This window comes from Pipistrellus kuhlii, unplaced genomic scaffold (assembly GCF_014108245.1).
Source record: "Pipistrellus kuhlii isolate mPipKuh1 unplaced genomic scaffold, mPipKuh1.p scaffold_m20_p_9, whole genome shotgun sequence".
Taxonomy (NCBI): Eukaryota; Metazoa; Chordata; class Mammalia; order Chiroptera; family Vespertilionidae; genus Pipistrellus; species Pipistrellus kuhlii.
The window spans coordinates 34,149,631-34,175,403 of NW_023425595.1; the positions used below are offsets into that span (position 1 = coordinate 34,149,631).

Genomic DNA, 25,773 nt, shown 5'->3' on the forward strand with positions numbered 1-25,773 from the left:
GAAATGAACTCTGTAAGACTCCCCCTTACTAATTTGATGTATAGCATATTACTAATATATTTTTATTTAGTATACTTTATTATTTTGTGTAAGTGGCAGTAAAAACCTTTATATGGGCTATAAAAAGTTAACAAGAAATTTTATTCCCCTAATTCTGGTTCTTTTAAGGGATGTTTCCTTAATAATCATAGATTATCCTACCTGAGGGATAGTTATGCCTACCGAGGTTACTATGGATTTCTAAATTTTATGATTCTATGAATAGATTTATATTTCTAAGTGTGTTTAAAATTTTCTTCCTGTCATATGTCAAAATTGTCTTTTTTTAAATTAAAAAAAATAATGCAGGAATATGCAGTGTATGCTGTAAGGGACAGATCCTTCTCTAGAATGTTTCTCTTTTCCTTATTTTCCAGTCTCTTCCCAGGTCCTTACACACACACACACACACACACACACACACACACACACACACGTGCACAAAGCAGGATAAGAAAAATGAAGGGGAGTGGAAGGGACTGTCTTATTTTTGAATTGTTTTTGTGTGTGTGGACATAGCTGGTCAGTAGATAGGGGGATCAGGGCCGTCTCTCAGAGAAGGCACCATTTAAGCTGAAGCTGAAAGGAGAGAGGGCACCAGCCGAGGGAAGGTATGAGGAAAGTGATTCCAGGCGAAGGGAGCAGCCACTGCAAAGGCCCTGAGACAGAAACGAGTTTGGCTTGTTGGAGGAGCAGTGCGGCCAGAGCTGGGAGGAAGGACAGTGTGGGGATCTGGGAGGAATGAGCTGGGAGAGAGAGAAGAGCCAGATCAAAGAAGGCGGAGTGTACCTGGTAAGGAGCCTACCTTTATTTAAAATCTGATGGGAAGATAGCAATCTGGCTTACGCTTTAAAAAGTTTTCTGGTTGCTTTGTGGGGAGTAAGTTGTAATGGGCCTAAGAAGTTAGGAATTATATTTACTGTAAATAACAGAGTCCACAAAATAATGACTCAAACAGATTAGAAGTTTTATTTTATTAAGTAACAAAAAACTGTAGCTAGGCAGTCCAGGACTGATATGGCAGCTCCAAGACACCAGAGATTCAGGCTCCTTTTGTCTTTCTGTTTCGACATTTTCAAGTGTACCTGTCTCCTTGCGGTGTGAGTGGACAGATCCTTCTCTAGATGACATCTAGACAGAAGGCAGAAAGGCTCATGCCAGCGGACTTGGGTCTTTTTAAAGAGCCTTCTCCAACGCTCCACCAGTGACTTCACTTTTATTTTATATTCCAGTGGCCCTGGCTCCCTGTAATTGCCAGGGGCATCGGTAGCATCGTGTTTTACCCGGGTGTGTTAGCTTCCTATGTGGAATCAGGGTCCTCTCATTAAGGAAGGAGAGAATGGATATTGGGTGGGCATCCAGCAGTGTGCCTCATGGATCAAGAATGGAAATAAGACCTGTTAGGACATGTTTGGAATAAGGAATATGTTGAGTTTAAGCAGGGTTAGGGTTTTGCCAAAAGTCTGTTGGAGGGAGAGGTGTAGTGCACTATAAGGTGTACACAGGACGTTGTTATAGTTTTTGGACCATAGTTATTTAAGGAGGGAATTGAAATACATGATAGACAGTGAAAGAGCCGTAAGAGCCGTGAACTGAACGTTTCGATGGTGGTAAAGAATTGTAAAAGCAAGGCTATTAGCATGCATGTCAAGCTGGAAAGCTAGGAAGTGATGGTCTAACGGGAGAGGCTTAAAAATGAGATGGGGAAGAGATTTAGTTATGGGACGTGACAGGGTGTGGGGTATGAGCATTGGAATGTGTAACTGAAGTTCGATGGCAGAAAAGATTTATTAGAAGGAGCTGAAGGAACTGAGAGAGTATACTGATAATGAAATCTTCAGGAATGATCACTGAAGCAGTTGGAGAGAAACTTATATGATAAGTTTTTCTGTGAATTAGGGGTCTTGACAGAGGTAGGTAGGTGACTACCATAAAGAGGGGTCCTGGGTGGGTCAGTCTGATGGTAAATACTTGAAAGAAGCTTGGATTTTTGATGAATAATATGATCCATTGTTTTTTTCACTAACAATAGGATTTTTTTGGGGGGGGACGGGGCAGGTTTTATATAGATACCTTTTCATCCTGAATATTTCATAGCATAGATGAGGCATAATTCACTTAATCATTCCATTGTCTTTGGTCATTTAAATTGTTTCTCATTTTCCCCAATTTAAAAGTTATGCTGCTCTGAACACACATGAACATATATGAGCAAATACTTCTGTTAAGTTAGATTCCTAGAAGTGAAAGTGCAGATTTAGCCAAGACCGGTTTGGCTCAATGGACAGAGCGTCGGCTTGGGGACTGAAGGGTCCTGGGTTCGATTCCGGTCAAGGGCATGTACCTTGGTTGCGGGCATATCCCCAGTAGGGGGTGTGCAAGAGGCAGCTGATCGATGACTCTCCCTCATCGATGTTTCTAACTCTGTATCTCTCTCCCTTCCTCTCTGTACAAAATCAATAAAATATATTAAAAAAAAAAAAGAAAGAAAGTGCAGATTTAAAGGGTATATACACTTTGTATTTTGGTGGATCTCAACTAATTACCCTTTAAAAAGACTTTTTCAGCTTACTCTCTCACCAATAGTAAATGAGAGCCTACCTTTTTTTCAAATCCATGCTCTAAACTTATCATTATTTTTAATATTTTGCTAATCTGCTGGATAAAATATCTCATTGGTTTAATTTACATTTTTTGATTACTAGAGAGTAGGAGCATCTTATGCTTACTGGCCATTTAGATGTTATCTGTGAATTATTTGTTTATAGTCTTTACTAAAAACCATTTCCATCTTTTGGATATTTGCAATTTTGACTGCCAATAACATGATTTTTTGTTGCTTTTCTGTGCTTTTCTAGATGTAGTGTATTAAAAAGTAGTTTTATGACATTTTAAGTGGAGGGAGAATATTAGCATGTGCCCAGTCCTCTATCTTGCTATTGTTTGAGGAATTATTCTATTTAATATTGATTTCATTCTATGTTTCCACTCTATATGAGATTGTTAGGCATTTTTATCTTTTGAAATAATTGACTCATCTCTTTAAATTCTATTTATTTGTTGTATTAAGCTTCTTATTTACCATTAGTAATTCTGTTTGTACAGTGTGTTAGATGCTTAACTTTGACCACGTGGTGAAATAATCGTTGCTTTATGTTAGCGTTGGGAAACATATGATCCAGCATGTTCTAGCTTGTCTTTGAATCATTGGACTCTGGAAGGTTGAAGGTAGGGAAAAACAGCTTTTGCTTAGAGTGCTTATCTCCCTGCTTTCTCTAGTGGGAAAGATGAACTGCTTCTGATAATTCTGTGGGTCACATGCGTGGTTTAGGCTTTCTCTGAATTGGTTTACTGACCTATCCATTTTCTTTTTCTCCTCCCCCCGGTTCTTTTTTGAGGAGTATTTCCTTCCCATTGCTGGCTAAATTATTCAAGTAGTAAGCATGCAGTTCTTAGTCCTTAGCCAGAGTGCAGAGTAATGCGATATGGTCAATGAGTTGCTGAAGTGAATAATGTCTTTATGAGGCAGACATTGACTTTTGTGAAGGAATATTTTTAAAGGTAAGTAAACTTTTAGGATCTAATTATCTTTGAACTTATGTATCTTTCACGTCTCTTGTATTATCTTTCTGCCATGAACTATTTTACTAAAACTTAAAACATTTCACTTAAATCTACATGGCTATGTAATGATCATTAGTTGAATGTTCAGTTGGCTTTACCCCTGACCCCTCCATTTAAAAATTTTTTACTTGTTTTTAAAGAAGGTGATGTTTACCTGGTAAATTTAAAATATGTTTTGTCACATTGCAGAAGCAGCAGGTTATTTTCTTGTTTAAAAATATTTTTTTCCCTATTAGACTGTAAAATCTTTCAAGATGGATCTGTCTGTTCAGTCTCTTTAACTCTCCACTGACCTAATATAATACCTTGCACAGAGGCAGTCATCAAATGCTGATTGAATTGAACTGTTGATTAAGTAGTTTCAGAGCCACTTCTTCTAAGGGAAATAGCTTGTGTAAGGCTGTATAGTTGGTCATGATAGAACTGGTGGTATTTTAAGATTTCTAGAGTTGTTTTGCTACATTTTTTCTCCCTCTGAAATGTTATGTAATCTCTGAGGAAATGCTTACTTACGGCATGCGCTGAAATTGTCTCTTTCCGGAGCCAGAAAATAGGTACTGAATCTTCGACATCTGTAAGAGCAGGTAGGTTGTATAGTACCAGGAAGGGAAAATGCAAAAGAGTAAGTTTCTATTTTGACTGCATGAGGAAAGAACAGTCGTTTTGTAGGATGCTCAAAATCTAAAAATGTTAAACATGGTTGTTTTTTTCCTTTTGCTTCTTACAATTACCCAAATGAGGAAAAACAATTTTATCAAGTGCTTTTTAAAGAAAATAACACATTTGGGAAATTAAAGCATGATTAAAATTAATTAGAATAGCAGGTTATTTAGGCTATTTCTGCAAAGTGCTGTTTTTCCTTGTCTCTTTTATTTATGAGAGAAGAGGATCAGTAGTTATAAGAATACTGTATCAGTATAATAGTTTTTATGGCTTAGAGAATAGTTTCAAATCATTGCAATGCTAGTTGTAAGCCAAACTGGAGAATTTTCCAGAAGCAGTTGCACCTCTTCTATCTCTAGCACAAAATAAAATATCTTGTTAAAACATTTGATTAGGGAGTGTTTTTGTAAATTAAAATAGCTTTATTTTTCCTGTTTATATCAAAGCAGAATTATAAAATCCTGTGAAAGAATAAATTTAGGTTTGTTAAAAATTTTGACATTCTAACCATTTTAAAGTGTAAAATTCAGTAGCCTTAAGTAAATTCAGTGTTATGCAACCATCACTGCTATCTTTTCCCAAAAGTTTCTGATCACTCCAAACAAAAACTCTGTACCCTTGAATCAATATCTTTCCCCTCCATTTTCCTCCCAGCCCTGATAACCTCTAACCTATTTTTTTATTTCTATAAATTTGTCTTCTCTAAATATAGAAGTGAAATTATACAACATTTGTCCTTTTGTGTCTAGCTTATTTCACTCGGCATAATATTTCCAAGATTCATCCATACTGTAGCATATTTTAGTAATTCATTCTTTTTTATGGAGCTGAATAATACTCCGTACAATTTTGTTTATTCATCTCTTGATGGACAGTTGGGTTGTTTTCACTTTTTGGCTGTTGTGAATAATGCTACCATGAACATTGGAATGCACCTGTCTGTCTGAGCCCCTGTTTTTAATTATTTTAGTGTATATCCACGAGTGGAATTGCTGGGTTATACAATAATTGTGTTTAATTTTTTGAGACGTATCAAACTGTTTTCCACAGTAGCTGCACCTACCAGCAATGTATTATATGAGGTTCCAGTTTTTCCACATTCTTGCTGGCACTTTTTATATTTTTTCTTTTATTTTTTTTAATAGTCATCCAGTGGGTATCTCATTATGGTTTTGATTTGCATTTCTCTAATGAACAGTGATGGTGAGCATCTTTTATGTGCTATTGAGCATTTGTATTTCTTCTTTGGAGATGTATCTATTCGAGTCCTTTGTTCAGTTTTGAATTGGGTTGTCTTTATGTTGAATTGTTAAGAGTTCTTCATGTAGTCTGAATATTAAATCTTTATCAGATATATATATGGTTTGCAAATATTTTCTTATATTCTGTGGGTCTTTTCATTTGTTAGCTTTCTGTGATAAAAGTTTTTAGTTTTTGTTTTTTTGGTTTTTTTTTAAATATATTTTTTATTGATTTTTTACAGAGAGGAGGAGAGAGGGATAGAGAGCTAGAAACGTCGATGAGAGAGAAACATTGACCAGCTGCCTCTTGCACACCCCCCACCGGGGATGTGCCTGCAACCAATGTACATGCCCTTGACCGGAATCGAACCTGAGACCTTTCAGTCCGCAGACCGACGCTCTGCCACTGAGCCAAACCGGTTTTGGAAGTTTTTAGTTTTTTTTAATGAAATCCAATATATCTATTCTTTTGTATTGTTTTGTTGCTTATGCTTTTCTATTTGGCTTGTTCATTCAGTCATAATTATTTTGAAATTCATTCACTTTGTTGTATGTTTCGATGGTTTAGTCTTTTTTTATTGATGAATAGTATTTCACTGTATGGTTTTGTCAGTTTGTTTATCGATTTACCTGTTGATAGGCATTTGGGTTGTTTTTAGTCTTGACTATTATAAAGCTATCTATGAACATTCATGTACAAGTTCTTTTATAGATATGTATTTTGTTTTCTCTTAGGTAAATACTTAGGTGTAAAATGGTTAAATTATACGTTAGGTGTAAGTTTCATTTTTTTAAGAAACTGCCAAACTTTTCCAAAGTGATTTTACCATTTTAATTCCTACTAGTAGTGTATGAAAGTTCTGGTTTCTCTTACTTATCACCAACATTGGTATGGTCAATCTTTTTTTTATTTTATTTTTTTATTTTATTTTATTGATTTTTTACAGAGAGGAAGGGAGAGAGATAGAGAGCTAGAAACATCGATGAGAGAGAGACATCGATCAGCTGCCTCCTGCACAACCCCCACTGGGGATGTGCCCGCAACCAAGGTACATGCCCTTGACCGGAATCCAACCTGGGACCCTTCAGTCCGCAGGCTGAAGCTCTATCCACTGGGCCAAACCGGTTTCGGCTATGGTCAATCTTTTTAAGTTTAGCAATTCTGACTGGTGTAGAGTGGTATCTCATTTTGGTTTAACTTTACATTTTCCTAATGTCTATAGTGTGATGAACATCTTTTCATGTATTTTCCTTACATATATTTTCTTTGGTTTAATGTTTGTTCATACCTTTTGCTCTTTTTTTAAAAAGTGGGTTGTGTATTTTGAGAGATCTTTATATATTCTGGATACAGGGATATGCTTTGCAAATATTTTTCTCCCAGTGTCATTCTTTTCATTCACTTGTAGTCTTTGGAAGAGTAGAAGTTTTTAACTTGCAGAATTAGAGTGTATAAGTTTACAAATTTTTTCCTAAGAATGTTTTGCTCAGCTCAAAATCAAAATCAAAAAGATTTTCTCCTATGTTTTCCTCTAGAAGTTTCAGAGTTTGAGGCTTTATGTTTAGATCCATAATTCTGAAATTTTAACTTAATTCTGATATCTGGCCTGGGGAATAGATCCAAGTTCCTTTTTGTACATATGGATGTCTTAGTTGTTCCAGCATCATTTGTTGAAAAGACTCCTTTCTCCATTGGATTTCCTTTTTACCTTTGTTAAAAACCAGCCATCCATATATTTGTGAGTTTAGGCTCTATATTCTATTTGTATTGATCTGTTTGTTTTTAAACCAATATTATGCTGTTTTGACTATTGTAGCTTATAATAAGTCTTGAAATATGGTAGTGTTAATCCTTTTTGCTCTCCTCTTTCAAAGTTATTTTGCTTATTCTTGGTTCTCTGTATATCCATCTGAATTTTAGTATTCACTTGCCAATTTCTACAAAATGCCTGCTGGGATTTTGATTGTACTTGCATTGAATCAACAGATCAATTTGGGGAGAATTGACATCTCAATAATATTGAATCTTCAGACCCACCAACATGGTATATATATTCTTTTGCACAAATTTTATTTAGGGCTCATTTAATTTCAACAATGTTTTGTGATTTTCAATTTCCATATCTTTTGTCAAATTTATCTTAAGTGTTTCATATTTTTGTGTTATTATAAATAGCATTTAAAATTTTTAAACTTCTAATTGTTCATGCAAGTATATAAATACAGTTGATTTTTATATTTTTATATCCTATCCTACTGCCTTGCTACACTCATTTAGTAGTTCTAGTAGCCTTTTGTAGGTTCTAGTAGATTTTCTACATGGATTATGTTGTCTGTGATTTGTGGCTGTGTTTTTGGAGGACTTTACTACCAGATTTAAAGACACATATAATGCTAGTTATTGACATAGTATGATATTGGCATAAGGAAAAGACATATAGATCAGTGGAACAGAATATAGTTCTAACACAAAGCATTGCTATTGACGGTAAAAAGGCATAACTCATTTTATTGCACTATGCTTTTTGTGCTTCACAGTTGTTGCATTTTTTTTTTAATCGAAGGCAAGACTCTCTACCAGGTAAAACATTACAACTTGCTGTATTGTGATACTCACTTCATTGCGGTGGTCTGGAACCAAACCTGCAATATCTCTGAGGTATGCCAGTGAAGTGGTATAACCACCATGGAAAACATTTTGGCAGTTGCTTTATAAATTTAAACATATACTTACTGTGCGATCTAGCAATTTCATTTGTAGATATTTAGCCAAGCAAAATAGAAACATCTGTCTACAAGACATGACTGTTCATAGCAACTTTATTCATAGTAGCCCAAAATTAAATGCAGTCCACATGTCCAACATTTGAATGGATAAACAAATTATACATTTATACAATGGAATATAACTCATCCACAAAAGGAATGTCTTAATAATAAATTCAGTATTGTGAATGAATCTTAAAGATACGCTGAGTGAATAAAACCTGATATAAAGGAATATATGCTGTATGATTTTATAATAGGCAAAGCTGATCTATAGTCATACTCATCAGATTAGGGGATGCCTAGGGCTGAATGAGGTGGGAGACTGATTGCTGGTTGATTTGAAGGAACTTTCTTGGGTGGTAAAAATGTTCTATAGTGCCCAGCCGGTGTGGCTTAGTGGTTGAGCATCAACCTTATTAACCAGGAGGTCACAGTTCGATTCATGGTCAGACCACATGCCCAGGCTGTGGACTTAATCCCCAGTGAGGGCTGAGCAGGAGGCAGCTGATCAATGATTCTCTCTCATCATTGATGTTTCTGTCTCTCTCTACCTCTCCTTTCTTCACTGAAATCAATGAAAAAGTTTTTTAAATATTTTAAATGTTCTATATCTTGATTAGCGAGATAATTACATGGATACAAACATTTGTCAAAACTCATTGAGGTTTATACATTCTATAAGTGTTCATTTTATTATATGTAGCCTATGCCTTAGTGTAGTTGATTTTAAAAAATTAATTCTAAGTTGGTTGTAGATCTAAATGTGAAAGGTCAAATAATAAGCTCCTTAAAGATAACATAAGAGACTTTAAAAATATATATATATATATTATTGATTTTTTTACAGAGAGAAAAGGAGAGGGATAGAGAGTTAGAAACATCGATGAGAGAGAATCATTGATCAGCTGCCTCTTGCACACCTCCTACTGGGGATGTGCCCTCAACCCAGGTACATGCCCTTGACCGGAATCGAACCCGGGACCTTTCAGTTTGCAGGCTGACACTCTATCCACTGAGCCAAACCAGTTTTAGCTAGGAGACTTTCTTTTTAAAGGATATAAAAATACTAATGTTAAACTGCTTTTAGACCTGGAACTTCTTCTCTTGAAGAGATTTTACTAAGAGAGTGAAAAAGGCAAGCTACTGTGTGAGGGGGAAAGGTACATGAACACACACACATCACATCCATTCTCCTGCCTGATGGTACCCCTCACTTGTGGAGGACATGTTCCACGAGCCTCCAGTGGACACCTGAAACTCAGGTAGTACTGAACCCTGCTCATATTATGGTTTTTTTCTATATACACACACCTATGAAAAAGTTTAATTCACAAATTGGGCACAGTAAGAGATGAACAATAACCAGTGTTAAAATAGAGCAGTTATAATAAAATAAGGGTTACTTGAGCACAAACACCATGGTACCAGGGCATTTGATCTGATAACCAAGATGGTGGCTACCACGTGACCAACAGGTGGGGAGCATGTACAACATGGATTTGCTGGACCAAGGGGTGATTCACGTCCTGGGATGGGACGGAGCAGGGAAGTGTGAGATTTCATTGCGCTTGCCAGCACCACACAGAATTTAAAACTTATGAAATGCTTGTTTCTGGAATTTTCCTTTTAATCATTTTAGACCATCATTGCCCGCAGGTAACTGAAACTGCAGAAAGTGAAACTGCAGATAAGGGGGACTACTATATGTCTATGTCTTTTTTTCCCTTGAAAATTGCCTTATATCAAAAAATGTATAAATAGCTCCTATAAGTTACTAGGGGGTGGGGAGGGACCTAGATTCTAAAAGAAAAAAGGGCAGCAATGTGAATAGGCACCGTGTGAAAGGGGATTTCCAAACAGTAAACATATGAAAAACTACATCTCCAGGAGAGAAATGCGAATTGAATTCATCATGCAGTACCAGTGTATATACTTACTGGAATGTCTGAAATAGACAAATAGGCTGAGAGCAACTGTCATTCTGCCTCTCTGCGGAGTAGGAGTGTCATTTGTGCCCGTTCGGACAACCTTGGCTGCATACCCATACCTTATGGGTAAACCGTATCTGTCCTAGAATATACCCCTCAGAGCAGTGTGTGTATCAGGATACATATTCAAAAATGTCTGAGCAGTTTAAGTGTAAATAGCCAAAAACTAGTAATTACTCAAATATCCACTAACAGTAGAATAAATTGTTTTGTAGGCAAACAATAGAATACTATAAAACAATGAGAAAGAACAAACTATATGCACCTTATATGGATGAATCTTACAAACAGTGTGTTGTTGACTGAAGAAAGACAGAATTAATGCATATGTGATTCCACTTAATGTAAAATTCAGAAATAGGTAAAATGATTTTTCTTTTTTTTGGTGTTGGAAGCTGGGATTGTGGTTACTTTTGGGTGAGGAGTAGGCACAAGAGGTACTGGTAATATACCATTTCTTGATCGGGGGATGGGTATGTGGATATGCTTAGTTAATATAATTTACCACGCCTTACATTTATGATTTGTATACTTTTCTGTGTACTGTATAATACTTTGGTTTGCTAAAGTTTATTTTTAAATGTTAGAGCAAAGTAAAGCCATTTTCAGGAAAATTTTCATGGTTTGTTGGTAGTGTGACTGCGTATGAGGTTAATGGACAAAAGTCAATAGTTTTCCTCTAGTGATTAGCATCTAAAAAAGGAAGCAGTGAAAATCATTCCACTCCCAGAGTGGGCAGCCTCACTTTGGTACAGCCTGAGGTCTTGTTCAGGGGCCAGCTGCTTGCTTCTTGCCTTTAGCTCTACGGCTTTTCTCTTGTAGTAGCGGTAGTACCCACCTTGGGCACTTACATTGTACAAGCCAATGTGAGGGTTACTTAAACCTGTTAACCGAGCGGGACGTATAAATACGTTAAACGTAAACAATATCAGGTACGGTTAGGACATATGAATACATCCTTGAAATATTTGTTGCGCCCTGAAACAGGCAGGATGAATATTTCCGAACTACAAAGGTATTAGTCATTCATACATGTCTCGACATGAATTTAAGACACGAAGGGAATCAGTATAATTTCGCTAGTGAGAATGGTGGACATATTCAACAAGAATTGTTTTGGAGTTAACACATGACTTACTGAATAAAGGGTATAGGATTTACTTAGATAATTTCTATAGGTCAATTCATTTGGCTGAACTCTTGTGTCAAAACAATACAGACATTGTTGGAACAATGAGGATAAATAGAGTCGGAATCCCCAGTGAAATAAAAACAAAAAAATTACAGAAAAATGAACATATAGTAAGATTCAAAGACAAACTTATGGTTTTAAAATGGAAGGATAAAAAAGACGTATTGATTCTCAGTTCTATTCATAATGACGAAAAGACAATGATTGAAAAGAGAGGAAGAAAGCAAGAAAAACCGAATGTTGTCCTGGATTATAACAAGAATATAGGCAGCGTAGATTTGGGAGATGGAGTTATGGTGGCCTACACTGCTGCCCGTAATAGGGTAAAAAAATTTTATAAAAAAAATTTTTCTACGATTAATTGATATGTGCTGCTTCCATGCATATGTTATATACAAAAAAGATAAAGGTCATTTGGATCGATTACACTCTCTGATAGACTGTGTAGAGAAATTGGTAGATAACAACATAGTGAAAACCCACCCAAATACATCAATAAGCAGCTCTACATCTAAACCATCACGCTTAGTTGAAAGGCATTTTCCAGAACAAATGAAAAGCGATATAGGAAAAACTAAATCCAGGAAATGCTGAGTTTGCTACAAAAAAGGTGTTAGGAAAGAATCCACATACTGGGGTCCGGATTGTAAGGTAGCACTATGTATCAACAATTGTTTTAAAATATATCACACGGAAGTTGAGTTTTGAATTTTTACATCTATATTTTAATTTTTTTAACTCAATATTTCTATTTTATTTGTGTGCTTTTGTTTATTGTTCTGTAATTGTTAACTTTTTTATATTTTTTGTGTATCGAAATAAAAAAAATATATTTTTTGTAATCTTTATAATTGTTTGTAAAATTTATAATTTTTTAATTCGATGTTTCCATTTTTTGTTGGTATTCTTTTCTATTTGTTTGTAATTTTGTATTTTCCTTTCTGCTTTATATATAAATAAATGAAAAATATATATTTTATAGTCTTTTCATTTATTTTAAGTATAAATAAAAAATAATAATAATGTGAAATTACATCCTCCGGGCGTGACGTATGAACACGTCCTAGTGAAAGAGTGCACGCCCGTTCTATGTTGCCTAATTAAAAAGGGAACTCCCCGGTTAACAGGTTAACACTGTGTGGAGCAAACTTTGGTCGTTGAGGGGTGGGAGTTAATAGATACAAGTTTCCCTTTTTCTAATTTCAGACTGACAGTTTTGAGATACACTGAGTGGCCAGATTATTATGATTTCTGAGCGCATAATCTGGCCACTCAGTGTGTGAGTGTGTGTGTGTGTGTGTGTGTGTGTGTGTAATGTAATATAAAATGCATGAATTTGTGCATGGGTGCAGTCTGGCCAGCCTGTCTAGGGGGAAGAGACATGGGTGGTTGGCCAGCCTGCCTGCTGGTCGAACTCGTGGTCTAGGGGACAATTTGTATATTAGCCTTTTATTATATAGGATATACACTGAGTGGCCAGATTATTATGCGTTCAGAGAACATAATAACCTGGCCACTCAGTGTATAGTTGATAGAATTTCTCATTTTGTCCTCTGTAGCCAACGATTGGGCCAGTATGCATGCATAAACCTTCTTATTAGATTCTGCTCAGTACCCCCAGCCCCATAGCAAAGAGTTATTTGTTTAGCCAGTCATGCTGAGGTTCAGATTCTCTGGTACCTGAAACTTAATGGTTACTATAAAATACAAGTTCTTCAATATTCAATCATGGTGACTTTGGGAAATACTGAGTATTACTTTTTTGTGTCTATGAAATGATAATGATATATACAAAGAGAGCCCTTAAAGATGAAATGAAGCGAGCTCTATGAACTTAATACCTGGAATGTAGAAGAATTTAATAAACAACAGCTATTGATTTTTCTTACTCAAGTTTATATGCTGCTTTCTGACACTCTCAGTCATTTTCCCTGAGTATAAAAAATCTTTCCTAGAGACCAAGTTCTCAGTCCTAATAAATTTCACCAAAGGACAAAAAAAATAACTTCTACAGAACTCAGCATAGAGAAAACGCCAACATGATCCATGTGAAGATTTAAATGGGTATATGGTTTTTCAACTGTAAATTTTTACTTTTAAAAATATATATTTTGTTGATTTTTTACAGAGAGGAAGAGAGAGGGATAGAGAGTGAGAAACATCGATGAGAGAGAAACATCAATCAGCTGCCTCTTGCACACTCCCTACTGGGGATGTGCCCGCAACCAAAGTACATGCCCTTGACCAGAATCGAACCTGGGACCCTCAGGTCCACAGGTCAGTGCTCTATCCACTGAGCCAAACTGGTTTCTGCTCAACTGTGTAAATTTTTAGCTTTGCTAAGATGATGCTGTGTTAGCAGAAACTCAGCGCTGTAATGAAAAGGTGGTTTTGACAGCAACACAAGTCTGTTGTCAAAAACTTTGAAAGCAGAGTTAACATTGTTAGGATGCATAAGGATACATTCTAAAACACACATTTAAAGCCACAGGGCATAGTGTGTAAATACCATTATGCACGAAACACATTAACACTAAAATATATTAAAGGAATTTAATATTTAGGTTTTCTTTTTTATTGTAACTTCTGTGTATGTATATATTATTGGGGCCATCCTGTGCACTTAGGATGTCTAGTAGCAACCTCTGGCCTCAAGACACTAGATGACAGCAGCACACACACTCCACCCCTAAGTTGTAGCCAAAGTGTCTCCAGACAGTGCCGGATGTGCCCTGAGAGGTGAAATCATTGGTTGAGAGCCACTGAGATAAACCTCCATTTGAATTCCAGCTCTAGGGCTATGACTCTGAACTTGAACGCATTGCCTAACTCTTATCTTAAACCTTAGCTTTAAGTGAGCTAGCTCAGCACCTGGCACATAGAGTTCAGTGAATGATAACAATTGTGATGATGTCAAAACCGGTTCCCTTTAGAACCACTCCGCCTCTTTATCCTTTTAAAGTAAAATGGCCGTATGTGTGGCCTGTGGTCAAATTGTTGAACAAGAATGTCTCACTTAAGATCATCAACATTGATCACTCACATGGCAGTTAGCATCGCTTATGATGCTTTCTCCCTGGATTTGGATTTGCTTCTCTTCCTCTCGTGCTGTTTGACTTTGGAAGAGTTGGGAGTGCATTATTTCATTTGAATCTCCTCCTGATACAACATTGTGTATGGTGTTCTTGTAATATTTATCACCTTGAATTAGACTCCGTGTGTTAAAGACTAGTTCAGACTTGTAGGAATCAGGCCTAGAGAAATTAGAAAGATAAAACTAAATCTTTATTGTTGTTGTTGTTGTTTTTTTAACCCTGAAGTAACAGCCAATGAAAAAATTTACTCTTTAGTTTTATATTTTTTTGCAAGTATGATTAAAAATATTAGTACCCTGTAATTGCTTTGATATACATCATCATTTAAGTTTTATTAAAACCCTGGGCAGTAAAAATAGAATAAGAAGGAGATTAGGAAAGGAAACTCTTGATGTACTGTAAGTACACAGCAAGACACAACATTAAGTACTTTATTCTCATTTATCGAATACTTCTTAAAATTGTATCTGCCACATAAGTAACATTATCTATTTTTTTAAGAGGATATTTCCCCATTGATTTTTAGAGAGAGTGGAAGGGAGAGGTAGAGACACACGAGAGAAAAATCGATGTGAGAGAGATACATCAATTGGTTGTCTCCTGAATAAACTCCAACTTCTGCTGGGGATTGAGCCTGCAGCCGAGGCGCATGGCCTTGACTGGAATTGAACCCACAGCCCTTCAGTCTGTGTGCTGGTGCTCTAACCAGTGAGAAAAACAGGCCACGGCAGCATTATCTGTTATGCAGGTGAGCACATGATGGTTCATTTGCCAGAGGTCAGCTGGTAAATAAGGGACAGAACCATCAGAACCCATCTTATCCCAAAGCCCATCTTTTTTCATAATGCCACACCTGCTCCCTCAAATGAGGAGCTATACCTCTGCCTTAAATTTCTTCGTAGGTCATGTGTCTTGATCTATTCTCTGCACCTGCAGGGTTAATGGTATAAATTGTAGGACATTGAAATCTGTTACTACGAGGCCTAAAGACCCATTTTGCCTCGCCCAGCTTCTCTGATCCTATGTGGCCTACCTCTCTGTTGTTCTCCTGGTCCATCCAGCACACTTATATCTGGTTATGGGAATAAGAAGGTTTTTATGTTCAGCCTCTTTTTTACCAAATGATTAAATTGTTTTTGATTGTGTATTAGCTTGTATGGTTTCATATTGCTCAAGAATGCAGAGCAGTTAAATCTTAAGCCATGAAGTGTATGCTTGGCAAGAGTCAAAGTAAAAACTAACTTAATTAAAAATTAAGAGGGTTTTGTATCCAATAAGGAAAACAGTCTCACAACTGCCATGTGATGTTTGTTCTAAGAGACTACTGAGGAAGAGATATTTTTAAGTTTATAGTTGCCTAAAATTCTACTGTCTCGGTGTGGTTTGTATTCTTAGCTGAAAGAAGAAAAGTTACAAGAGGAGAAAACTTCCGAGGATCAAATCCACAAGCTGTTACCAGAGGACACGGAAACAGGGAAAAGGAAGATGGATGAACAGAAAAAAAGAGAGGAGCCGTTAGCATTGAAAACAAATCTGGAGCGTGTGAGTAGATCACTATTTTGATGGACATCTGCCTCAAAATCAGCAGTGATCGCAGGTGACATGGATCTGAAAAGCCTGTGTTGGTGAAACTTGTAATAGTCACTGACTGCAGTTTAAGTGTAGTGAGAACTTAGCGTCCAGATGAGAGCTGGAGAAAGTAATTTATGAATGGGACAATGAGACTTGTATGGAAAGATTAAGGGGATGGTGGGAGAGAATGGCGAGAGGAAAAACCTAGTGCAGTAGACTACTTGTGGTAAATTTTGTACAAATATTGTCATTTTGACTTGTGTTATTTCATCTTTGAATTTTATATGTCTTATATCTTCTACTAGATTTCCTTAAAGCTTGAATTTCCCTTTATTCTTTATTCTAAATAGCACAGTATTAGGAATAAGTTGTTAGATTACTTAGTTTAAATTTAGCCTAATTAGACTTTTAATTGAGCTAAATCTTGCCTGAAATTTTTTCATTACTTATTTACCAAGCAAATTACTGGAAAGGTTATAAGTGGTATATTTAAAGTACTTTTGCAGGGTCCACTGGTTAGCTCAAATAGGTAATTACAACTGAGTTTTTTCTTTAGTAAGTTTATTGGATTGGGATTTTATTATGCATATTTTATACCATTTTAGGAATTTGTAGTGCAATAGGCTTATTTTTACCTGAAGGGAAAGAAGAAATGTAAATATTTTCCTCTCTTATGATTCTAGGTGTTTTGGGTGGGAATATAGAGCGATAGGGGGAGATACCATCTATCTATATAATTATTTATAATAATGTAAATGTATTTTTCAATAATTAAAAGTAACCTAGTGATATTATAATGCTAAAGTTTTTTCTTAAAATATTAGTACTTAATTTGATAAAAATATATCTTTGTTGAGCACTTACTACTTATTAATATGCTACTTTTAACAGTAGATGGAGCATTTTATTTTATAGATGAGGAACTGAAGCTCAGAAACATAAACAACTAACCTACAGTGACCATGATAGCTAAGTAATAGAGCTGGGGTTTGAACATTCTTTTATTTGGTACTGAATTGATTATATGGAAACACCGAAATAGAAATTGCCATTATTTATTCCCTGTCGAGTCTATAGATGTCAAAGCTTTTTTTTTTTTTTCCTCAGAGTTGAAAAGAGACTATTATGTAAAATTGTATAATGGTTAGTACTGTTTAAAAGTTTTCCCATGAACAGTTTGTATAACAGTTCTTTAAGGAGTTGTACCCTACAAAATTTGAAAAGCATCCCTGTAATTTGTAATCCTATTTCTCAAAGACTAACTATTAGGAAACAAAGCTTATTGTCTAGTATGTATGTATTCGTCAGCCTAAAAAAATAAGCATTTCAGGAAGGCAGGGTACTCTGAACCATAAGATGATGTCTTGCATGCCTCTGTCCATAACTCTCATTTTGGTAATCATTTGATCATAGATAACTGGTTAATCATTAAACGATTACATATGTTTTGTTTACCTGCTCTGCAATGGCATTAGGATTCTTAAAGAAAGAAAAGATGGTCACTTGCTCTCACAGAGTTTATTGTCTGAAGCAGAAGACAGACACTTAAATAAGAAACCAGAGTTCAGTGAGATTATTTGCTCCCTTTAAAAAGAAGGCTTTCATATTGAATCATGAGGCAAATAAATACTCACTATATATTGTCTGCAAAAGGCATATATAAAAGAAACTTCAAATGCAAATCGAAAGACTCCAAAAAAAATATTCCAAAATAAAACAAAGGTATCAATAAATGAATGAATATCAACAAGGGGGAAAAGGCTGACTTTAGGGATATTGGGAAGCTGTTTCAGAGAAAGTGACATTTCAGATGCCTCTGAAAGGCCAATGAGCATTTCAGAGGCAGAGCATGTGGAAGGGGAATTTTAGGCAGAGGGAACAGCATGTCCAAAAGAATAGAGGTTTTGAAAGACCAGAGTGGTACAAGTGGAGAGAAGGAAGTAGTTTGGCTGTCCTAGAATTCAGGGAGTTCCCAGTGTGGGAATTGGCATGAGAAAAACTGTGAAAGAAAGTTGAGTCTAGATTTGAAGACTATTGAAGTATGCTGAGGTGTGCAGACTTTCTCTTGAGGTTACCAGCCGTTAAGCAGGATTCTTTGTGCTTGATAGTATGAAGGGAATTAGGAGGAAGGAAGACTGAAGAGAGTGAGACTAGTAAGTGGAGTATTGCAATAGTCCAGGCAGAAGATGACGAGAATCTAAGGGAAGGCAGTGACAGTTGAGTAGTATGCGTTCGATGAGAGGCGTTTTAGCAGTGGAATGGAGTTGAGTGGCAACAGCATGGAGGTAGTTTGGAGACAGAGGTTCTGGATTTATGAACCAGTGTCAACTACTTATTAACTCTACACTTCCAGGCATATTAACTACTCTGAACCTCAGTTTTCCATCTGTAAAATACAGCTAATGATACCTTCTCAATAGAGCTGATATAAATAGGATTTATATAAAAAATACTTAGAAATGTTGGGGTACTCAAAACCTCTATACAATTTATTATTTCTTCAAAGAAAGGGAAAAAAAAGAGTCATGGATGACATCTAGGCTTCAAGTTGGGTTGGTAGTGTGGGTTAAAGAAGATAGATAGTTTGATGTTGGATATATTAAATTTAAGCTGCATTTGGGATATCCAGATTGGGATCTCCAGGAGGCAATTGAGAACATAAACACAGATTGGAGCTCAGGTAGATGTGACAGAACAGAGAGATTTGAAACAGTAGCTACGGGAGAACCGATGGGAACCCCTAACAGACACTGTATCTCCCTTCTCTCCTGCCAGTGCCCCGCGCGCCTCTCGGATTTGGAGAATGAAGAGCCTTCCCAAGGCAAGATGGCACAGACACATCGCTCTGCGTTTGTTTCTAAGAACAGCTCCTACTCCCTGGCTTTCCTGGCAGGGTAAGAGGCTGATGCTGCATTCGGCCGGGGTTCTTTCTCGTTGGGGTACGGGACAGAAGGGACTGGGGGAGCAAACATATTTGTGGTAGCCACTTTGTGGGAGGTGGGACTTGGGGAAAGAGGTGGCAACAGGTTTTAAATACGGTTGAGGGACAAGGGGCTGACCTGAATTTTTAAAGAAAGTGAATCTCGCCCATTTCTGGAATCTTCAGGATGAGACTGTGCTCACTGCTATGCTGCAGAGGGTGAACTTCCCATCCTTCCTCAGCGGACAGTGTCCTCTCTTCTCTCTGTGGGCTCTTCTCTTTAGGAAGACCAGAGCTGATTTTATTTCCAGTGTCTAGAACTAAAATGTGTCTTGAAAGGTTTCAAGAGAGAAACTGAAAAGTTGTTAAAACTTTGCCAAAGTAACCTCTCAATCCTTTAGATCTTGCAGGCCCGAGGGAGGAAAGGAGGAAGTAATTGAATTGGATATTGGATGATTGGGGAGTAATGCCTGTTTGGATGGAGGGAGGAAAGAAGGGAAGGAAAGACAGAGGAAACAGGAAGGGAAGAACAAATAGAGGAAGAAGGTAGGAAGGAATCATTCATTCAGTAGACATTTTGTGAGCAGCTACTACATGCCATGATCTGTTTTAATATAAAGATGATAAAGATAATCATTACCTATTTTGCTATCTCTTTTTGTTGTTGTTGTTAAAAGCTGGCCTTGCTCATCCTTATTTCTAGTCTCTCTCTCGTCCTTCCTAGCAACAGTGCGAGGTAGATCTCTCTTCTGCCCCTATGGATATACACCTGGACCCTTTTTATTTGAAGGCTTTTTCTTGCTAGTCACTAATAAATATGACCCCAAAAGCTACCATATCCTACATAATAACAGGGGAATATGCTAATCATCTGTTATGCCCTGAGGTGTAACGACTGACCCTGTTATGACTGGATCACGAATCAGCAGGAGAGTGGGGCAGTGAGCAACAAGTGGGGGTTGGAGAGCTACAGGAGGGGGCAGGGCAGCAAGCTATGAGAGGGGGTTTGGGGGGGGGGAGGGGCAGGAGGAGCTACAGGAGGGGCAGAGAAGTAGGCAGAGGGTGGCAGCAACCTACTGGTGCACGGTTTTGTGCTCAGGGCTACCAGTTTAAGAATATTATGAGATCTGTACTATTGTGATCGCAGATGTAGTTTTCGTATCTGAATCCTATTTGTATATATCCTTTTAGAGTCGTCTGATTTCCTGTTATTTCTGAGAGTACAAGTCACTTCCCCTTCCCCTTCCCATAAATGCCTTTTCTTCTCTAGGTGACGGTAACTCTTTGTTCCAGGAAGGCCCTTTCCTAGAATATTAATTCTCCCATTTATTTGTTGAATGGACACTGTATTGTTGTCACTTAGGCTTGACTGATGTAATCAGGACCCAGGAGGTAGGATGTAAGATGTAAGCCACTGTACTTTACATTTATGATGAGGATGAAACGCATGCTTTGTGTATATGAGTTAACTGTAGATGCCCTCTAAAGTTAAAGATTGCTTGACTGAGAGTTGTCAGTTGCTGATTGTATATATGAACCCCCCCACCCCCATTCATAGCAGGCATATCGTTTTTTAAAATATATATATTTTATTGATTTTTTTTTACAGAGAGGAAGGGAGAGGGATAGAGAGCTAGAAACATCAATGAGAGAGAATCATCGATCAGCTGCCTCTTGCACACCCCCTACTGGGGATGTGCTCGCAACCAAGGTACATGCCCTTGACCAGAATAGAATCTGGGACCTTTCAGTCTGCAGACTGATGCTCTATCCACTGAGCCAAACCAGTTTTGGCCATAACAGGCATATCTTAATGATTATAAGAGGAATCTACTGAAAAGAGATAAAAGTCATGCCATTTTTCCAATCAAGTCACAATAAACACTTCCTGAAACAAATAAATGTTGCTTTAGCCAATCTGATTAATCAGTATCTCATAATTGAGAATGACTTGGAAATGTTTTTGTTAATATCCAAATATGATGCCAAGGCCAAATTGCCCCAATTAATAGGCATGACTATTAGACAGATGAATTATTTATCACCAGTTCCAGTGTCAACCCTTGTAACTCATTATCGTAAAGCTGGTTGCAGGTTAATATGTCAATACCTAGAAATGCCTATCAAGGAGCTTAGAAAATTCTTCTCTGAAGGGCAACACAAGGCCTATATGGTGGGTGGGCCTCTGAAATATCTGTAATATATCTTCTTTTCCTGCCCTTTGACCCTCCTTATCCTTATGCTTTATCACTGAGCCACAATGGGTCTAATTTATAGGAATATATTCACTTAAAATTTACTGTTAAGAAATGTTTATGATCAGCCTAAACTGGTTTGGCTCAGTGGATAGAGCATCAGTCTGCGGACTGAAGGGTCCTAGGTTCTATTCTGGTCAAGGGCATGTACCTTGGTTGCGGGCACATCCCCAGTGGGGGGCGGGGTGTGTGCAGGAGGCAGCTGATCAGTGTTTCTCTTTCATTGATGTTTCTAACTCTCTATCCCTCTCCCTTCCTCTCTGTAAAAAATCAATAAAATATATATTTTTACAAACACTCTGTGTCAGTATTACACATTTCTGGATTTCAGTATTCATTTTCTAACAATATCCAAGGTTGTGGGCTAAGTTCAATTATTAGTATAGTTATTAATACAGTTGGATTTGGTTGTTAGGAAATAGTTTACTGATGTCATGGAAAACTTAGGGGTTGGAAAATCTATGATGGTAATACTATGGATTGCATCTCTTATTTAGTCAACATGCTTTTGTCCTTGAGAAAATATTGAGTTCCAGTTGCAATATAGAGTTGTTAGTGCTGACAATGAGTTGTAGCATATGGATATATTGAAAAAGAATTAGCTTGGTGGTGGTTGCACAACTATGTGACTGTAAACTTAAAATGGTTAAAATGGTAACTTTTATGTTACATATTAGAGGACTGGTGCATGAAATAGTGCAAGGGGGTGCAGGGGCTCAGCTTGGCCTGCTCCCTCTCGCAGTCTAGGAGCCCTTGGGGGATGTCCATCAGTCTGTCCATCAATTGGACATCCCTTAGCACTGCTACTGTGCTCTCCAGCCACGAGCCTGGCTTCTGGCCGAGTGGGGAGCACCCTCACCACTAGGGGGCAGCTCCTGCATTGAGCATCTGCCCCCTGGTGGTCAGTGCGCATCATAGTGACCACTTGTTCCGGATTGTGAGAGGGCACAAGCCAGGCCAAAGGACCCCACCTGTGCATTGATCAGGGCCAGGGAGGGATTCGGGAGGATGGCAAGCTGGGGAGAGACTGCAGAAGGGCTCCAGGGTGTGACCGGCCCGTCTTGCTCAGTTCTGATCAGCCACACCCCAGCAACAAGCTAACCTACTGGTCAGAATGTCTGCCCCCTGGTGGTCAGTGCCCATCACAGCGAGCAGTTGAGTGGCCTTAGCATAACATTAGTATATTATGCTTTGATTGGTTGAATGGCCAACTGAATGACTGGACACTTAGCATATTAGGCTTTTATTATATAGGACATTTTACCAGAATTAAAAAATAAAATTACATTGTTAACAGTTTTGTGATATTTCAACTGCATTTTTTCTCTTTGTCAAGCAGCAACGAAAGTTTTTCTCTACAAGTTCTTTTCCTAAAGAGTATTCATAAGTAAAAGCCTTTAAAGTTTTTACAACCGTATTTAAATCAAATAAGTCTGCATTAGTTTTACTTATCTACTTTATAAACTTTTCTTTCTTGAACCCAAAAGCACAAAGGAGGTAAGCGTTAGTAGGTCTGATAGGAGGGTTATGTTGGAAGGAATCCATCGACAAATTCTGGCTGAATATTGCCAACAGCTCGGTCTCTTTTCATTTAAGAAATTAAAAGCCTTAAAGAGGGCTTTGCAGCACTATTAACGAAGTTCTATAATCTTTTGAAAATGAAACTTCTTGTAAATAGGCAGACAGAGTAATAGTTAAACCTAGGTCACTTCTAAGTTAATCATAAAATATATGTTAATTGAAAAAAAAATTAACTTGATATACAATTGTAAAGTTAATTTATCTTAAATATCTAAAAAACTGGTTTGTTTGCTTTTAAATTTTATTTCTTTTTACTTCTAATGACCTTTCTTCTCTACTAGAATAATAAAATAAAATAAAATTGGTTGTCCCCTATGCTGTTAAAAGTAATGGAATATGGCTAGAAAATGAAAAAAAAAAAAAAACTTAAGGAGAAGTGATGTGGAACTTAAGAAGAATGGCAGGTTTTAGAGGTGTCAGTAATACCTCTGATATAATAGGATAGAAATATCATAGTATTTTTTTTTTGGGGGGGGGGGAAGGGGACCTGGCCAGATGGTGAGGGAGCTAGCTTTTTCCCAGTGCTTCCTGCCATGTTGAATGTGCTTCACCTCATTTCATTTAATTCTTACATTAAGCCTGCAAAATTTGTAATATTATTCTCATTTCACAGCTAAGAAAAATGAAGCTCAAGGAAATTAAATAACTCACCCAAGAATGCATCACCTTTGCAGAGTGACAGGTGGAATTGGAACTCAGGTCTCTCTCGACTGTAAATCTATGCTCTTTCTATCAAACCATTCTTAGAACCTGTGCTAAAAGGCTCTGTGCTTGGATCTTTGCCTTGAAATGATCTACCTTTGTAGGAGAAAGCTGCCTTTCTTCTTTTTGTTGGATAATTTATACCCTGTTTGTTCTAAAAAGATACTAGGTTGCTACAGAGATCTAAGAAGCTGTCCAGTTATCATGCTGTTTGAGGAGACTCAAATCCTTTTGCATTATGCTGTGGAAGCCGTGTTTCTGTCCATCTGCAAATGAATACTAGTGTATGTTCACAACAGGCAGATATGTGGAGACATAGTGGACCAGTGGTTGCTAAGGAGGAGAAGGATGGGGTTTGGGAGTATTAGTTAAAGGGTATGAGATAATGGAGTTATTCTAAAATTGATTGTGGCGATGCTTAGTAACTGTGAATATCTAAAAACATAATTGTACACTTAAAAAAAAAAAGAAAGAATACTGGTATAACCCAGATCATAAACACACAAGGGAAGGATTGTAACGAAATTTCACCCATTTCTAGTTGTATGGCCGCTACAGCTAGGCCTAAGGAAGTGGCCGGTTTCATTCAAATGTGTGCGTATGTTGGGGATTGGGGGTCAGTAAAGGGGGATCACACACCTAGCCTTTGGCTTCTTGGTGATAATTGGCTCTGCCAGACCTGAGAATGTGATTAAAAGAAACTAATGTGGTTATGGGTGAGAGTGGTGAGTGAGCAGTGGAGAGTATGAGCTGTCTAATGTTTTATATCATGGATTAACATTTGAAAATGTTTTAAGCAGTGTTTTATAAGGATTAAATCTTCTAGCTTTCCAGCTGCATGTTTATACTGGCTGTCCCTCCTTTTCTTTGTTTGAAAGTCATTATGGTTATGGGCATGTTTAGCCTAACTAGGCATCCCAGAAACCATCTGGCTTGTTGGCAGCAGAAATTTTAAACCCGTTGCCTTTCAGACAATGCTGCTTTCTCTTGTTTATTATTTAATGATATGTTCGGGAGAGAGAGCTTCCTAGATGTGCTGGTTTTGTTCTGTGGCGAAGCAGAGCACAGTGGTAGAAAGAGCTCAGGCCTGGAATCAGAGAGATGCAGGGTGAAACCGTGGCTTCCGCTGTGTAACCTGGGAAGGATCACGCCCCTCAGTTCTTCATGAACTGAGGAGGATGATCACTATCTCAGCGGGCTTCCGCATGGGTTAAATGAGATACACTCTATCTGAAACACCCAGCACAGTGCCTGACAGACAAGATTCCTAATAAATGTTAGTTTCCTTTCTTTAAAGAAAAGAGAGGCATTTCTATACAATATTTTCATTCATTTGCAAGAAACTCATTGACTCTCTCCGCTGTGTGCCCAGCACTGTGTGGGGGTTCGGGGATACAGACACTGGTGCACACAAAGGCGGGAGGAGAGGTTACCTCCCTGTTTTTAGTGAAGTTATTGTTGGAGCTCTTTCAGGCCTAAGAATAATATCAAGTTCACTGTCCTTGACTATTTACAGCCAGCACTTTGAAGCTACTTAAGGTGACCAAATACTACAATAATAATATCTATATATTATGTTTATTGTATATTACATTCATGATTTTTGTGATTCTTTGTGTGCCTGTAACAACACAATGGGGGAACAGAATTCTACATAGGACCAAACTGTTTGTATGCTATTGAAGTTGAGTTCATAGTTAATTTGAAATAGGTTGTTATAAATTAAGATGTTAATTGTAATCCCCAGGGTGACCACTAAGAAAATAACCTTACACTTATAAAACCTTATAATACAGGGTGGGGCAAAAGTAGGTTTACAGTTATTTATATGGATAATAATACAATTAATAAACAATAATACAAGAATAAACTGTGTTTCATGTACTCAAAACTGTACACCTACTTTTGCCCCACCCTGTATATGTCAGTTATATCTCATTTAAGCATCTAGATTGCAAAGAAAGAAGTAAATTTATTTACAGGTGACCTGGTGTCATTCATAGGAAATACTAAAGAATTCATGAAAAACTATTAGAACTAATAAACTAGCCAAGTTGCAGGATACAAAAATCAGTTGAATTTCTACACACTAATAGTGGACAATCTGAAAATATAATTACAGTAGGAAAGCA

The 25,773-nt window shown here is 37.3% G+C and overlaps 1 protein-coding gene across 2 annotated transcripts in view; it reads left to right on the forward strand.

The window, feature by feature from the left end:
* RNF169 (ring finger protein 169) overlaps positions 1–25,773 on the forward strand; it is a 54,931-nt gene that overhangs the window by 20,630 nt on the left and 8,528 nt on the right. For both annotated transcript variants that reach the window (XM_036428259.2, XM_045578141.1), the window contains exons 3-4: positions 16,007–16,153; positions 18,959–19,077. In XM_036428259.2, coding sequence (XP_036284152.1) covers positions 16,007–16,153; positions 18,959–19,077 — 266 coding nt within the window. The remainder of the gene's footprint in view (positions 1–16,006; positions 16,154–18,958; positions 19,078–25,773) is intronic.